Here is a 16,022-nt window from a genome sequence, read left to right as displayed (position 1 = left end):
CCGGGGAAGGACATAGGCTGCTTTTTATCCCGGAAAATCAAAGAGTTCCCAAGGGATATTTAAAACCCTAATTCCACGCGGACGAAGTCGCGGGCATCATCTAGTCTAGATTGATAAGGAAATGCCCCGTTTTTGTTGACTTATTGGAAAACACGAACGAGGAAAACTATTTTGTTATGAGTTATTATGACTTTCAAATACATTAGGTCTTTATTCCCCTTTTAAGACCAGCCAGGGACTTAACCCTCTGAGGATTTTTCATATAAATACTTAGAGATTAATTGACAAAACTACAGTTCCTGAGTTAGCGTTGTGGAGTCTACAGTTCAGTTTTTGTGATAAGCTATAATCTGGTGAGTCCAATGCATTTTTCTTCCTATACCTAATCAAATATGCTAAATGTTCACTAGCAATAAAACATGCAGAAGTTAGCTCTGGCAAGTTAGTTGCATGTTACCTGCACTGTGTAAATACTTAAGTAACTTATGCAAGTCTTATCTGGCCAAGTTTCCACTGGCAATTAACTTGTGCAATTTCTTGCAGTAGTCAGCTTTATGTACTTTTATTATCATCAACAACCACTCAATGCCAGCGCACTACTGAATACGGGTCTCCTCTCAGAATGAGTAGGGCTTAGGCCGTAGTCCACCACGCTGGCCATGTGCGATTGGCAGACTTCACATACCTAAGGCTTAGAGAACATTATGGAGAACTCACAGGCATGCAGAATTCCTCACGCTGTTTTCCTTCACCGTTAAAGCAAGTGATATTTGATTGCTCAAAACTATGTAGAACTTTATGCACTTACGTGGAGGTTTCTGACATAGTATCTACAGTACGCGGCAGAAAATAATCGGCCTTTAGAATGTTATTTCGGCTTTGTAGAGCGTTGTCTCTGTCACTCATACTAATATGACGTTTTGTCGGTCTCACCGACAATGCTCTACAAATCTGCTATCTCATCTCCTTCTAAAGGATGTACATTTATTTCTGGGCCGCGTACTGGTCCATCGTGACCATCAATATGTTGGCCGTAGCTATACTGGATACAATCAAAACGCATGACGGGTACTGGGTAGTTCTAATAAAAAAACTTTATGTATTTTTCAGATCATCAACATGCAGTCAGCAGTCATCATCGGCTTTGCGTTAGTGGCGTGTGTGTACGCGCAGGTGTCACAAGAGAAGTAAGATATTATTTTGCTAGAAATTTCAAACCTGCATTATGTATTAGAAGTTTCTATAGATGCTCCATTGTTGGGGTAAGCCGTAGATAATTTATTTTAATTAGAATAAACAATTTAAGATTCTTCAATGTAAGGTCTTGATATTTTTATTCATACTTCCAGGTACCCAAATACGTACCAGTTTGTCAAGCACGCTCGTCAGCCCCGTGACGTTACATGGGACAAACAAGTTGGAGACGGAAAAATTTTCGGCACTCTTGGCGACAAGGATGACGGCAGTCTATATGTAAGTAAAATTCAGGATTCTTTAGCAAAAATAATTATGTCAGAGTAACGCAATATTTTTGGGTATATTCTGTAGATACCTAAGTAAAGAAAATAAATTGCAGGAAAAGAAATGTTACACAGGGTTTTTAATTGACGTTTTTGTAAGCCTACAAAACACGTTGAGATTTCGTAATGTAGATAAATCTCTGTAGGTAAATAAAGAATCTTATCCATTAAATACCTCTTAACCTAAGTAGTAATAAATCGAAGAGAATGAAGTTACTGTCCCGGGTTATTAATTGACATGTCGTGATCTACAGGGTAAAGCCGGCTATAAGCGAGACTTCTTCAACGACGAAAGAGGCAAACTTACTGGTGAGGCGTATGGTGCCCGAGTGCTCGGTCCCAATGGAGACAGCAGCTTATTGGGCGGCAAAGTCAACTGGAATAACGCTGCCAAAGACGCTGAAGCTAACTTGGAACTGACTAGGCAGATCCATGGAAGGACTGGCGTAAGTTTGTTAAATTCTTTGAATAATAAAAATATAATCATATTAATATTATTAATAATAATAGTATTATTAATAATGATAATAATATTATAATCATTTAACAAACTGAAGTATCAATTATCAAGGCTGATGGAATTTAACCTGAAGTAGCATCATTAATTTGCTGGGTAAGGAAGGCTAGGGATCAGCTATGGAGGTACGCTCGAAAAGGCTTAGATATGTCCTGCAGCAGATGCGGACAGGGAAAACGAAAACATAGACTCACAAAATATTACGCTTTGTACAAGTCGATGTCAATGCTTACTAGAAACAAAAAGAAAGTCTTGCCAGATTTTTCAGAACATTTCAAATAAGGAAAAACTAGTTAATGCAAATACAAGCAATTTCCCAGAACTTATTAGATCCCAAAAGGCTTTTGCTTGATGCTTGTCGTTAAAAGACCGAATACCTGAACCTTAGCCTTCTGTTGACTGTCCCTTTTCAGTAGATATAGAAAAGTTCTGCGTGTGAGACAGTTGTAGAAAATGTCAGGATCAATCAAATCAACTAGCCCAATTGACCGTGCTTGAAAAGTTAGCATGTCTATCATCATCATACAGCCTATTGCAGTCCACTGTATTACTAAGACCTCTTCACTTTCACGCTATATACTCCTGCTCTTGGTAAAGTGAGTCCACCTCTTTTTTGCTACCTTTTGACCGACCAGTGCGAGGTTGCCATTCCAGCAGCTCTCGGCTCCAGCGGCCGTCCTGAAATAGCATGTCTACCTATCTAGTAAGATTTGGCAAAGTTGTATACAATTTTCTCTTTACTTTCAGGCACAAGCAGACTTCTCCAAAGTCTGGAATCTGGATAAGAACACGCGCATCTCAGCGGGTGGCACCGTTTCGCAGGCTGATCTTGGACGTGGAAGACCTGACTACGGTATCGGCGCAAAATTTGAACACTTCTTTGGCGGTCATTAATCTCTTTCCTTCAGTATCTCTTCACTAAATGTGTATTTGCTTTTAAGTTCTAAACTTCTTTTATGCATACTTAAATATAACGAAACCAAAGCTTAGAGATTTTAAATTATTACTCTAGGTATGCTACTTTAATAATTATCTACTTAATTTTATTAAATTTAATACTTTAATATTATTTAGTACACTGGATTATGCTTGAGGTATCTAAATTAAGTTAATGAACCTTTTCAGAAGCATACACTTGACGTGAAACTGCCATAAAATAATTTAGTTAGTGTTGTTCTACCATTACATTTTGTGATTTGCCTAGTCATATTTTGGTTAATAAAGATAATGTTTGATGACAAAATATACCATGTTTCAATTCTTTTTTAAACTTTTTAGGCAACTTCTAAGCTAAGGCTGTCTCTGGATTTGGTATCTAAAATTGTAGTTCATCATGATCAACCCATCACCGGCTCACTACAAAGCACAGGTCTCCTCTCAGAGTGAGAAGGGTTTTGGCCATAGTCTACCACGCTGGCCAAGTGCGGATTGGCAGACTTCACACACCTTTGAGAACATTATGGAGAACTCTCAGGCATGCAGGTTTCCTCACGATGTTTTCCTTCACCGTTAAAGCAAGTGATATTTTAATTACTTAAAAACGCACATAGCTCCGAAAAGTTAGAGGTGCGTGCCCGGGATCGAACCCTCGACCTCCGATTGGAAGGCGGACGTCCTAACCACTAGGCTACCACAGCTTTTATTGTAGTTAGTTCTCTGGAAATCAATATCTGACTTAGGTATTCCGAAATTATAAAAGACTAGGCTGTAAATCACCCTCGAAAATATAATTTGAGGTAGAGGTAAAAACCAATTGTCTCGCTGGCTGTTATATTATCGTCTCCGAATAGCGACAAGTCTCTAAGTACTAAAGTGGTGATTTTTAGGGTTCCGTACCTCAAAAGGAAAAATGAAACCCTTATAGGATCGCTATCTGTCTGTCTGTCTGTCAAGAAACCTGTAGGGTACTTCCTGTTGACCTAGAATCATGAAATTTGGCAGGTAGGTAGGTCTTATACTTATAGCACACATAAGGGGTGTAACGAACATAGCCTACATACAACATAGGGACCTTAAAAAAAAAAAAAAAAAAAAAAAAAAAAAAAAAAAAAAAAAAAAAAAAAAAAAAAAAAAAAAAAAAAAAAATTATGTATATAATTTTTTTTTTTTATCAATGTAAGTCAGTCAGTCTAGTCGGTGCATGAGAAATTCGGTTTTTATTTAGGTTTTCATACGGCCGCCAGTCAATGTAGTCTATCGAGGAAAACTGTCTCTAGTCGGTTGGAGCCTGCGGACCAGACGGTCGCGGGAGTTAGAATCAAAATCAAACACTTGACATTAGTTTTCTCTACTGCGTTGGGCCACAGTTCGAACACTTATGTGAAAGAACAAATTCCCTTATCATTGCAAGGGGTGGTCCGCGAGGGCTGAGCAATTAACTGGTGGTCGACCATATGGCTTCTTGTGTGTGAGTGTAATGGAAGTGCGAGCACTTAACGTTCGTAGACTCTAACACGCTGACGAGGACCATAGTGGTAGACACCTATAATGAGTAGAGGCGAGGCGGGACATGCGCGCACTAAGGTGCGTGCAGCCTAGCGCTCGTGTGGTGGAAATATTTGTGGAAATGGGTGCTTGCATTAAGTGCTCTTATGGAGGAAGACATAGTCTTCAATTAAACAGGTCTGTGAAACTATAATGAGTAGAGGCGAGGCGGGACATGCGCGCACTAAGGTGCGTGCAGTCTTGCGCTCGTGTGGTGGAAATATTTGTGGAAATGGGTGCTTGCATTAAGTGTTCTTATAGAGGACATAGTCTTCATTTAAACAGGTCTGTGGAATTATAAAATAGTTGAATGATATGGAGGTGAGGTTGTCTAAGACGGTAGACGTGCTTGTCGGTGGCACTTTGCACTATGTCTATCGCTATTTTTTCCCTAAGGTGCAACTAGTTGAATGATATGGAGGTGAGGTTGTCTAAGACGGTAGACGTGCTTGTCGGTGACACCTTGCACTATGTCTATCGCTGTTTCACTAAAGGAGAATAATTGGAAGAAAGGAACGACCAAGCGGTCAATGTCCTAATGCCGAATCAGTGTTGCGCGTGTTGGGTCCGCTGCGCCATACATTGAATGCTACCACTAAGTGGAAAAAAGGGGTAAAATACAGGGATTTACTGGCATAGCCAGAGGTTATACACTTATGTAAATACAAAGTCTCAAAGCAGGGTGCTATAAAATGAACGCAAGAGCGGGCAGGCATGCACATGATCGTACGTGCTGTCTATTAGAACACCACTATGGTAGGTGGAAACATGGGAGCATGGCTCTATTGTAAACCAAGTTTGGAATATTATAACTTGAGAGCATAGCTCTTATTACTTACAAGCCAGTTTAAATAGATGGTGCAATTATAAATATTATCCAAATATCAATATTTCGTTGGAAAGCGCGTGCGGCATCGCTTCGACCCCATCGGTCGGAACGGTGTGTGTGCTCGCAAATGGTTACGTAATAACGTCCGGATTGTGGATTGAGTAATAACTCAACCGACGTTATAAAAATAGATAATATAATCTATCTAATTAAACTTATGTGCTGGACGACACATAAGATTTATACTCAAGTAAGAAAATTTGAGAATGGGACCACTTTAAGTACAAGGATACTTTTCTTATGTTATAGGGCGATACTTCTAAAGTCTAAAAGCGATTCATGATTGATCTGGTAATGTGGCTGCTTAGGCGAGGTGAACCGCGCGTCCTTTAGGATACTCGGTAAATCCTTGCTTGAGCTGGCAGACGGAGTTGTACTCTGTGTTTACTTTCGATCTATTTGCTGGTATACGTTGGAGTGCGTTGGAAGATGATTATGCGAAGGAGAACCCTAGTGCCATTAATGGCGCCACTTGGCGCTTTGTGAATCCTTTGCTGAGCTGATTCTAGCATACTTTAATAACTACCGATCACAGAGGGCAGGTAATACTGCTGTTCTGTTTGTACTCTGACATTCGTTGGAATACTTAACCGCCTTATGGTGGTTAGTGAATACACGCATAATACATAAAGCAACTTTAGCGTTCGAGAGCACTTTAGCGAGAGAGGAACATAGCAGTCTGGTGTTTGTGCATCCTACCTAAAGGAGAGCCTAGCGCCCAGTGCTTGTGAATCTTTTACTATAGTGATTTTTAGCGTACACAAATAAGTGATGACTTATCACTTGAGACCGAGCACTCTGAGTGCTAAATTACAAGGGTATGTGTGTAAAGGGACACGTTCCTTACCTATTGGGCTACGCATGTGTCTGAACATTGAATTGAATTGACTAGAGACACCAGATAGGTCTGTTGATCTCTATGTTACCCTAATATTGCTTGGAGCGTTGCATTCTTCTGATGGCTATTTATAAATAATACATAAAGCAACTTTAGCGTTCGAGAGCACTTTAGCGAGAGAGGAACATAGCACTCTGGTGTTTGTGCATCCTACCTAAAGGAGAGCCTAGCGCCCAGTGCTTGTGAATCTTTACTATAGTGATTTCTAGCGTACACAAATAAGTGATGACTTATCACTTGAGACCGAGCACTCTGAGTGCTAAATTACAAGGGTATGTGTGTAAAAGGACACGTTCCTTACCTATTGGGCTACGCATGTGTCTAAACATTGAATTGAATTGACTAGAGACACCAGATAGGTCTGTTGATCTCTATGTTACCCTAATATTGCTTGGAGCGTTGCATTCTTCTGATGGATATTTATAAATAATACATAAGCAACTTTAGCGTTCGAGAGCACTTAAGCGAAAGAGGACCATAGCACTCTGGTGTTTGTGCATCCTGCCTAAAGGAGAGCCTAGCGCCCCAGTGCTTGTGAATCTTTTGCTAGAGAGTGATTTCTAGCGTGAGTACTTTATCACTTACAAGTAAAATACAAAAACCCAGCATTAGCGTTTGAAGACACCTATGCGAGAGACGACCATAGCGCTCTGGTGTTTGTGCATCCTGCCTAAAGGAGAGCCTAGCGCCCCAGTGCTTGTGAATCTTTTGCTAGAGTGATTTCTAGCATGGACTACTTTATCACTTACAAGTAAAAATAATAAAATGCAACATACCTTCACACAATGGATTGAGGTCAGGCCTGCGATTATAACTTGCTTCGGCGGTATCGTAGTGCAAGCCGCTCATCCTTGAGATCTCTAAGATCATTACACTCATTCACACACAAAGGATTGAGGTTAGGCCTGCGTTTATAGCTTGCTTCGGCGGTATCGTAGAGTAAGCCACTCATCCTTTAGATCTCTAAGAGATCGATATACCTACACCACACCACACTACACAAACCATTTACAGTGGAACACGCCACTATAAAGTATGCTTGCATGCGCCGTGCTATCTCATGAGAGGAACGCACCTCTCCTAATAGTATGCTTGCATACATTGCGCTATCCCTTGAATGATGACGCGTAGAGGGGGGGGAGCTCGTGTTCGTTGGTATTTTATGTTCTTAATGTGATAGGATACCAAGGGAAGGCAGAAGCTCACCGTTGAAGGCGCGGCGGAGCTTTCAACCATCATTCACTCCTAACCCCTTTTACACGAACTGGAGTGAATGGTGCCATTACACAGGGCTTCTTCTTCCTACAGTAGGAGGAAGAGCTTACATTTAGGTTTACACACGTTGAGTATGGGTACTAATATTATTACACTTCTTTTAATACGTCTCAATTGCTGAACCCACATCTTAAACCCCAATGGTTTAAATTCTATACCCGAACACGGTAGACATTTGGTATTCAATACGCGAACAACTGAATGATCGACCAGACAACTCCTATACACGAACGCACGTTCCAAAATAATGTGTTAGTTTCTATGCGTGAATACATACCTTCAAAGCCCGAACACCTACAGTCATTTGAGCATTCAATACGTGAATGCCCACTTCCTCAGCTCATACCCCGTAAGGTCCGTTAGGTCTGATGAACTCACTATTTCTGATACTCTAAACGTCCTTGGGTTATTGCGTTCACAACATGTTAAAAGGTTTCTACTGTTAGATGATACGCGTGCCACTAAAAGATATGAAATAGGAAGCGTATTCTTTAGGTAGATCAGTATATGAGGTAGGGTAAATTCATTAGGTAGGCCTCGGTAGAGTTACAGGGGGAAAATCCGTAAACCGTAAGTTTGTGATTACATCGCAAAAAATGTGTTCATGAACAAAATATAATTATTATTTTCAACTTTCAAAGTAAGAATAATATACCAAATGGGGCATCATATGAAAGGGTAACCTGTACATTCTAAAACAGATTTTTATTTATTTTACGCATTATAGTTTTTGATTTATCTGCAAAATGTCGAAAAAATATGACTGTAGTAAGGAACCCTCAGTGCACGAGTCTGACTCGCACTTGGCCAGTTTTTTTTTAAATTTGTGTCCTCAATTTTGTCAATCACAACAGCTCAAACAAGAATGTACAAACAGACTTCAATAGCGGATAGTTTGAAAACTTTTGCAATTGTCCAGAATGTCCTGACTCCTGAGTAGTCGCTAACTCGCTAGTCGCTACTTTGTGGAATAATTGTTGATAAATTGTAAATGTTTATAAGAGTCTCTATGATGAAAATAAAAATCAACCATAATGCATTACTACTTAAGTTTTCTTTACCTACAACTAACAATAATAATATTCGTGATGCTCGGGCTAAATGCTGGAATTTTAAAAGGTTGAAGATATCAAAAATCTATGTAGGTATAGTCCGCCTCAATAATTTGTTCTTGAAGTTCAGCGCAAGACGCATCGCAATAAAAAGTTTCAGGGTCAGTGGGGCGCGCGCCGCTCGCCGGTCCGTACCCCTTTTCGCCATCTGCATTAGTGTGAGTGTGACACGCGTACTCATCGACGAGTGCGTGGAACAATACCTGCGCGAGCTCCCTTGCATCGTAGGTCAGATGCAACTATTTAACTGCCGGAACCATAATTATATTTGCATTGAATTAATTTTTTATTTGAGTACTTACTAAAAACAATTGTAAAGTCATTGGAAATAAAATAAGCAATACATTAATTTAGGTAGATACTAATAAAGGATCTAGTTCTAGACAGCTTGCAGTGGAGACGAAGCGATACAACGCGTCTTTTCTTAATAATTGATACAAAGTTCCTATTCTGAATTACAAACTGTGTTAAATTTAAAAATAACTTGATTAAACAAGTGCATATACGGCGTAGCCACACGAGTAGATGTAGCCACGTGAATGATCAATTTGTTAAGCTTGTCAAAGTCAAAGCCATTTGATCAAGATAGGTTATAGGGTAAGTAAATAACATTAAAATACACTCTTTGACTTTCAACATTATTGTTGAATTTGTAAGATGAATTGATTGATGATTTACTGGTACTATACGAGGGTTCAAAACGCGCCGTACTGAGCATAAGGCCACAGTAAACTCCCTTTTTAGTTAGTATCACCATTTCACAATATTACCTACCTACTTAAATTCTATCAGAACTATCAAAGATGTCAAAGCAACTCATTCCCAAGCTTTCTTATCAATCATTTAGTACATTGTAGTAGGATTTTTCAATAAAACGTTTTATACCTAAAAACATTTTAAAAGTTCAAAGTTTTATACCTAAAAACTTTGAACTTTTATGAAATATTCCAATATGTCTTGGGAGCGTATTGTAAAAATTTACACATTTGCCAACAAAGGAAATGCTAAGTTTACTTTATTTAGTCTAGAAGCAAGTACTTGTTACAAGTTAATGGTTTGTTTCTAATGTTTAGATTATGACATTAATTTTTTTTTTGTTAGAATAACTTTATCCAACTTTTCTTTTACTTTTTGCTTATTACCTACTTTGAAATATAACTTTTGAAAATTCGTTTCAACTCTTCGGCAATGTGTCTTGGCTGTAGGAATAAGGTATCTACTTATCTATCTTCCGATTCAGCATAGTTTAGGTTTAGTTAGAGTCAAGCATAGGCATTATAGACAGTGGTATCGTCTTTGGCTAATTAAGTTACTTATGAGTCAATACCATTATGACTATAAGCCCACTCAACCAAGGAAAAATAGGGGAAATAACTCGTGTAAGAGCGATTTTTGGCATGGTTGTAGGGAATGGTGTCTGAAGCGACATACTAGGTATAGGCATATTAGGTACTAGCTGACCCGGCGAACTTCGTTCCGCCTAACAGTCGATTCAATTTTTTTTTTTAAATATCAATTCACTATCAGAAATTCTAAAATCCCCACGATTTAGGACTTCAGTACTTTGCAGCATCAGGATTGAGGAGTTAGGATCCGAAGTTCAATGATGTAGCCTATGCTTGGTACCTAAAATAATTTTGCATCATCCGCAGTTCCTGAAACATTATAGTTTAGGAGTGCTGTACCCTACATCATCAGGGTTGAGGAGTTGAGACTTGAAGTCTGAGAATAAAGTCGTTGCTTGGTACCTACAATATGAATTCACTATGAACACTTCCTGAATCTTGATAACTCAGGCGGGCAGTAACCCTGCAGCATCAGGATTAAGGAGTTGAATCCAGAATTTTTTATGTGAACACCACGAAAACTTTTTTTGTTGATTTAAAAAAAAAAATTGCAAATCGGTCCAGAAACCTCGAAAAAATCGATGTAGAAAAAAGAACCACCTCCTTTTTGACAGTCGGTTAAAAACCAATGACCTTGAAATATTTACGGAACAATTTTTAAAATATCCCCTTTCTAACAAAAAAAGAATGAATGAAATCGGACTACGCGTTAATGAATTACAACTCGGTATACATTTTAACTTTCATCTCCTCTCCTACGGGAACCATGCTGAATTTCGAGATAAAAAGTATCCTATATTCTTCCTCATAGTATGACCTCAAATCGTACCAAGTTTCATTGGAATCCATTCAGTAGTTTCAGCGTGATGCGCGGCCGTGATACAGACAGACAGACAGACAGACAGACAAAAATGAAAAAAATTACAGTTTTGGGTTCAGTATCGATTATAGAGTGCCCTCGAAAAAAAATTTTCAAAATATCTTCAATGTACAGAATTGGACCTGTTACAGTTTTATTATAAGTATATTGATGATTGTATCTATAGGTCGGAATTACCTATCTCAAACTATACTTATAACAGCCCTAGCCGAGGCTATTTGTTCGAGGTTCAATAGCAGTAAACATTTTTTGGTAACCTTTTATGGTAATTTCAGGATACCTAAACAAGATATTGATTTTGAGAAGTAGAACTAGTAGAAGATACTAGGTAGGAAATTTAGAAACACTAAGTTCAAGCTTTAAGTTGCATAAAAAGTTTGAAAAGAAAAGAAACATAGTACGTATTATTTTTTCATCAAAAACTGTCTTTATTAACCAATAATGACTAGGCTAATCACAAAATTTAATTAGTACACTAAAAGTAACACAATAGTATCATTATTAAATCATTTTATGGCATTTTGGGTTAAGTATGTAGGTATACCTATATTACTGAAAAGGTTCATATTATTATAATAATAATATTGCTAAGGTTAGAAATTTAATTACATTTTATGAGAAAACTTACTTAGAAATCAGTATTAAAGTTGCGTAGAGTTAAAATAATTATCATCTTTTTAATTATTTACTGAGGATATCTTTGTATTGGATTCGTTATTTATACATCGTTTAACAATGCCCTTTCTTTAGACCCTACCTAATTAAATATTTACAGGGTGGATATAGGCATCTTTAATTAAATATCATTTATAGATCATACTTGCATTCGTTTTGCACAGGTGGTGCCTCTCACAAGTTATGGTATATTAATTGTAAGTTTTCCTCGTAAAATGTCTCACTAAGAAGTTTAGAACTTATAAGCAAATACACACACTAACTCGGAGATTGTGATTTTATAAATGCTCTTTAGTTTAGGGAAGAGATTAATGGCCGCCAAAGAAGTGTTCAAATTTTGCGCCGATGCCATAGTCAGGTCTCCCACGTCCAAGGTCAGCCTGCGAAACGGTGCCACCCGCTGAGATGCGCGTGTTCTTATCCAGATTCCAGACTTTGGAGAAGTCTGCTTGTGCCTGAAAGTAAAGAGAAAATTATATACAACTTTGCCAAATCTTACTAGATAGGTAGACATGCTATTTCAGGACGGCCGCTGGAGCCGAGAGCTGCTGGAATGGCAACCGCTCACAGATCGCAGAAGTATGTGGCATACGAGTATTTTAAGAACCCTCAGCAATGCAGTGGACTGCAACAGTCTATAGATGATAGAGTTTCTACCCCAACTGAGATCGGCACCCAAACTTTTCGAACAAGGTTGGTCAGGCTAGTCGACAAGACTAATTGGATCCTGAAAATTGGTGCAACAGTCTTACATCTACTTAAGTATAATCTTTTATATCCACTGAAAGTGGGCAAAAAATAGAAGATCAAGGTAAGGTATCCGACCTCTAAACGAAGCAAAAGCCTTTTGTAATTTAATATAAAGCACACCAGCTTCTGGTTAATGGCTTGGCACTAACTAGCTTTTATTTAGCTGAAATGTTCTGCAACTTAGATTCACGATTTCAAATTTTATTTTAACTTTACTATATTACATTTTTATTGTTAAATCTTGCAAGACTTTATTTTTGTTTCTCGTAAACATAGTCGCCTACTCGTACACAGCGTGATATGAGCCTATGTTTTCATTTTACCTGTCTGCATCCATATTGCAGGACATATTACTACCTACCTTTTCGAGAGCACACGTCCATACCTGATCCCCAGCCTTATTCATCTAGCAAATTCTTCAATTATTTTAAGTAGGTAACCTTCTATCACGTTGCATGCTTTGACTATTATGATAATTCTTTTTTCTAAACAAATGTATATAAAATTATTCAAATAATCTAACAAACTTACACCAGTCCTTCCATGGATCTGCCTAGTCAGTTCCAAGTTAGCTTCAGCGTCTTTGGCAGCGTTGTTCCAGTTGACTTTGCCGCCTAAAAAGCTGCTGTCACCATTGGGACCTAACACTCGGGCGCCGTACGCCTCACCAGTAAGTTTGCCTCTTTCGTCGTTGAAGAAGTCTTGCTTATACCCAGCTTTACCCTGTAGTACACAAAATGTCAATTAATAACCCTTGGTAACTTCTTTCTCTTTGATTTATTACTACTTAGATCAAGGGGGATCTAATGGATAGGATTCTTTATTTATATAGACTCTAGAGGACGTGCTTTACTCTGTAGGATACAAAACGTCGATTGAAAACCCTGTGTAATAGTTATTTTTCTTCGATTTATTACTATTAGGTTAAGGGGGATTTACTAACTTAGAGTATAGGCCCAAAAATATTGTTACTCGGACATAATTACTTATGCTAAATAACCGAATTTCACTTACATAGACACTGCCGTCATCCTTGTCGCCAAGAGTACCAAAAACTTTTCCGTTTCCAACTTGTTTGTCCCATGTAACGTCACGGGGATGACGAGCTTGCTTGACAAACTGGTACGTATTTGGGTACCTGGAAGTATGAGTGAAAATATAGGTATAGATTTTACAAATGCATTATAATAATAGAAATCTGAGTTCAAGTACCTAATAAAGTAATTTTCCTACAACTAGATTATGTACCTACACCTACACTCTAGAGAGGTCATGCTCTTTATAGATAGTATTCCAGTCACAAAGCAACAGTAACTATTTCATGTACCTATTTAATTTTCTGTGAACTAAATCGACTAAATTAAAATTAAGTAATTAGTATTTTTTTTTAATCAAGTTTTCCTTTGCAGCAGAAGCGAGGATAAGTTGACAAGACTTAAAAGGGTTCTAAACGTTCTAAATTTGTACCAAAACTAACCCGCAACCTCGTTCGCGACTATACAAAACCCCTATTTTACCCCCTTAGGCCCCTCTTAGGGGTTGAATTTTCAAAATCATTTCTTAGCAAATGTCTACGTCATTATAGTTATCTGCATGCCCAGCCCGATCTGTGCAGTAGTTGGAGTTGTGCTAATCTGTGGAGTTGTGCGTTGATAGATCAGTCAGTCAGTCAGTCAGCTTCTCCTTTTATATAATAGATCATATTTTCTTACTTCTCTTTATAGTGCGGAGGCTGTGACACCTGCGCGTACACACACGCCAATAACACAAATCCGATGATGACTGCCGACTGCATGTTGATGATCTGAAAAATACATAAATTGTTTTTTTAGATAAATTAGCTTATGCGCGTCATACATTCCAATTGTCTCTTACTAATTTCTGACTAGTAAGTATTATACAGTCTACGACCTACGTAGATGATCACGATGGTAGGTACAGTCAGCAACAAAGCTAGGTTTCCACCCGTCTATTGTCGCTTGTACTGGCGGGTACCTAGCTTAGTTGCTGACTACTATGTCAGAAACCTTAACGTTTAACATAGGTTAAGTACCTACACAGCTTAGTTACGTATGTGCGTTTTAAACAATTAAGTATCACTTGCCTTAACGGCGAGGAAAACATCGTGAAGAAACCAGCATACTTGAGAGTTCTCCATAATGTTCTCAAAGGTGTGTAAAGTCTGTCAATTTGCACTTGGCCAGTGTGGTGGACTATGGTTTAAGCCCTACTTTTTGTGAACGGATAGGTACCTGAGATTACGAGGTATAAGCACCGGTAAGGGGTTGGTGATAATGATGAAAATCAAAGTACTACACAGTGCATAAAGCTGACTACTAAAAGAAATTGCAGAAGTCATATGACAGTAGCCACCTTAGTATACATAACCTACAGAAGTTGACTTGCTGCAAGTGTCTACACAGTGCAAGTATCTTGCTAGTGCAAGTTTTGTAGCTAGTGAATACAGCATATTATTATTATCTAATAATATTATCAGATGTAAAAATGCACTGAACTCACCAGATTATACACAAAGCTTATCAGTACTGAACTGTAGACTCCACAACGCTAACTCAGGAACTGTTGTTTTGTTAATTAATCTCCAAGTATTTATATGAAAAATCCTCAGAGGGTTAAGTCCCTGGCTGGTCTTAAAAGGGGAATAAAGACCTAATTTCTTTGTAAGTCATAATAACTTATAACAAAATATAGTTTTCCTCATTAATGTTTTTCAATAAGTCAACAAAAACGGGGCATTTCCTTATCATTCCGTGCTAAATGCTAATCTACCTATATCCATACTATCCACAGGTACTACTTAAGTAAGACTGGCTGACTGACTGACTGACTGACTGACTGACTGACTGACCGACTGGTCTTTCAACGCACAACTCAAACTACTGGACGGATCGGGCTGAAATTTGGCATGCAGATAGCTATTATGACGTAGGCATCCGCTAAGAAAGGATTTTTGAAAATTCAACCCCTAAGGGGGTGAAATAGGGTTTGAAATTTGTGTGGTCTACGCGGACGCGAGCATTAAGCTAGTATTAGATATTTAATGCGAAAGTGTATTAGGTATAGTTCTGTTACCTTTTTACGGATTTCCGGAGATAGATTTTTATCTCGGAAAATCAAAATTCCCACAATTTTTTATAAACCTAAAACGCGGACGAAGTTGCGGGCATCATGTAGATTCATTCTAGTGGATAGATAATAATAAATGCAAAAGTGTGTGTCTATCTGTCTGTCTGTAAACTCAGAGTCACTCAGAGGTCGATGGAGAGAGCCATGCTTGGAATTTCTCTACCTGATCAAATCAGAGGAGATCCGTAGGAGAAACATATGTAGCTCAACGGGTTGTAAAACTGAAGTGGCATTGGGCTGGCCACATTGTTCGAAAAACCGATAAGTGGACATTGGGGTCCCAAGGTGCTAGAACGGTGACCTTGCACCGGCGAAGGCGGAGCACTGGAAGGACCACCACTAGGTGGACAGACAGCATAAAACGAGTCGCAGGGAGCCGCTGGATTCAGGCGACGCAGGACTGTGGCGTGTGGAAGTCCTCCAAGAGACCTATTACTATGTCCAGCTGTGGAGTGTGGACGTCTATCATTGACGATGATGGTGATGACACGACAATTTTACTACCTACCTATACTAGATAACTATAGTA

The 16,022-nt window shown here is 38.6% G+C and overlaps 2 protein-coding genes across 2 annotated transcripts; one reads left to right on the top strand and one right to left on the bottom strand.

Annotated features, from left to right (window-relative positions):
* Positions 1–277: 277 nt before the first annotated feature.
* On the top strand, positions 278–3,280 carry LOC117983719 (gloverin-like). Its single transcript, XM_034970331.2, has 5 exons — positions 278–353; positions 1,111–1,187; positions 1,350–1,473; positions 1,775–1,966; positions 2,785–3,280. Exons 2-5 carry the CDS (start codon positions 1,120–1,122, stop codon positions 2,929–2,931), a joined length of 531 nt encoding a protein of 176 aa, XP_034826222.1. The 5' UTR covers positions 278–353; positions 1,111–1,119; the 3' UTR covers positions 2,932–3,280.
* An 8,045-nt stretch (positions 3,281–11,325) lies between these two features.
* LOC117983718 (gloverin-like) lies at positions 11,326–15,013 on the bottom strand. The gene is made up of 5 exons (XM_034970330.2): positions 14,867–15,013; positions 14,059–14,150; positions 13,361–13,484; positions 12,878–13,069; positions 11,326–12,051 (listed from the first exon to the last, which is right to left on the bottom strand). The coding sequence occupies exons 2-5, from the start codon at positions 14,139–14,141 to the stop codon at positions 11,905–11,907; spliced, it is 546 nt and encodes a 181-aa protein (XP_034826221.1). The 5' UTR covers positions 14,142–14,150; positions 14,867–15,013; the 3' UTR covers positions 11,326–11,904.
* Positions 15,014–16,022: the final 1,009 nt, after the last annotated feature.

The sequence above is a fragment of the Maniola hyperantus genome, chromosome 7 (genome assembly GCF_902806685.2).
Source record: "Maniola hyperantus chromosome 7, iAphHyp1.2, whole genome shotgun sequence".
Classification (NCBI taxonomy): Eukaryota; Metazoa; Arthropoda; class Insecta; order Lepidoptera; family Nymphalidae; genus Maniola; species Maniola hyperantus.
This window is presented reverse-complemented; position numbering and strand designations above follow the sequence as displayed.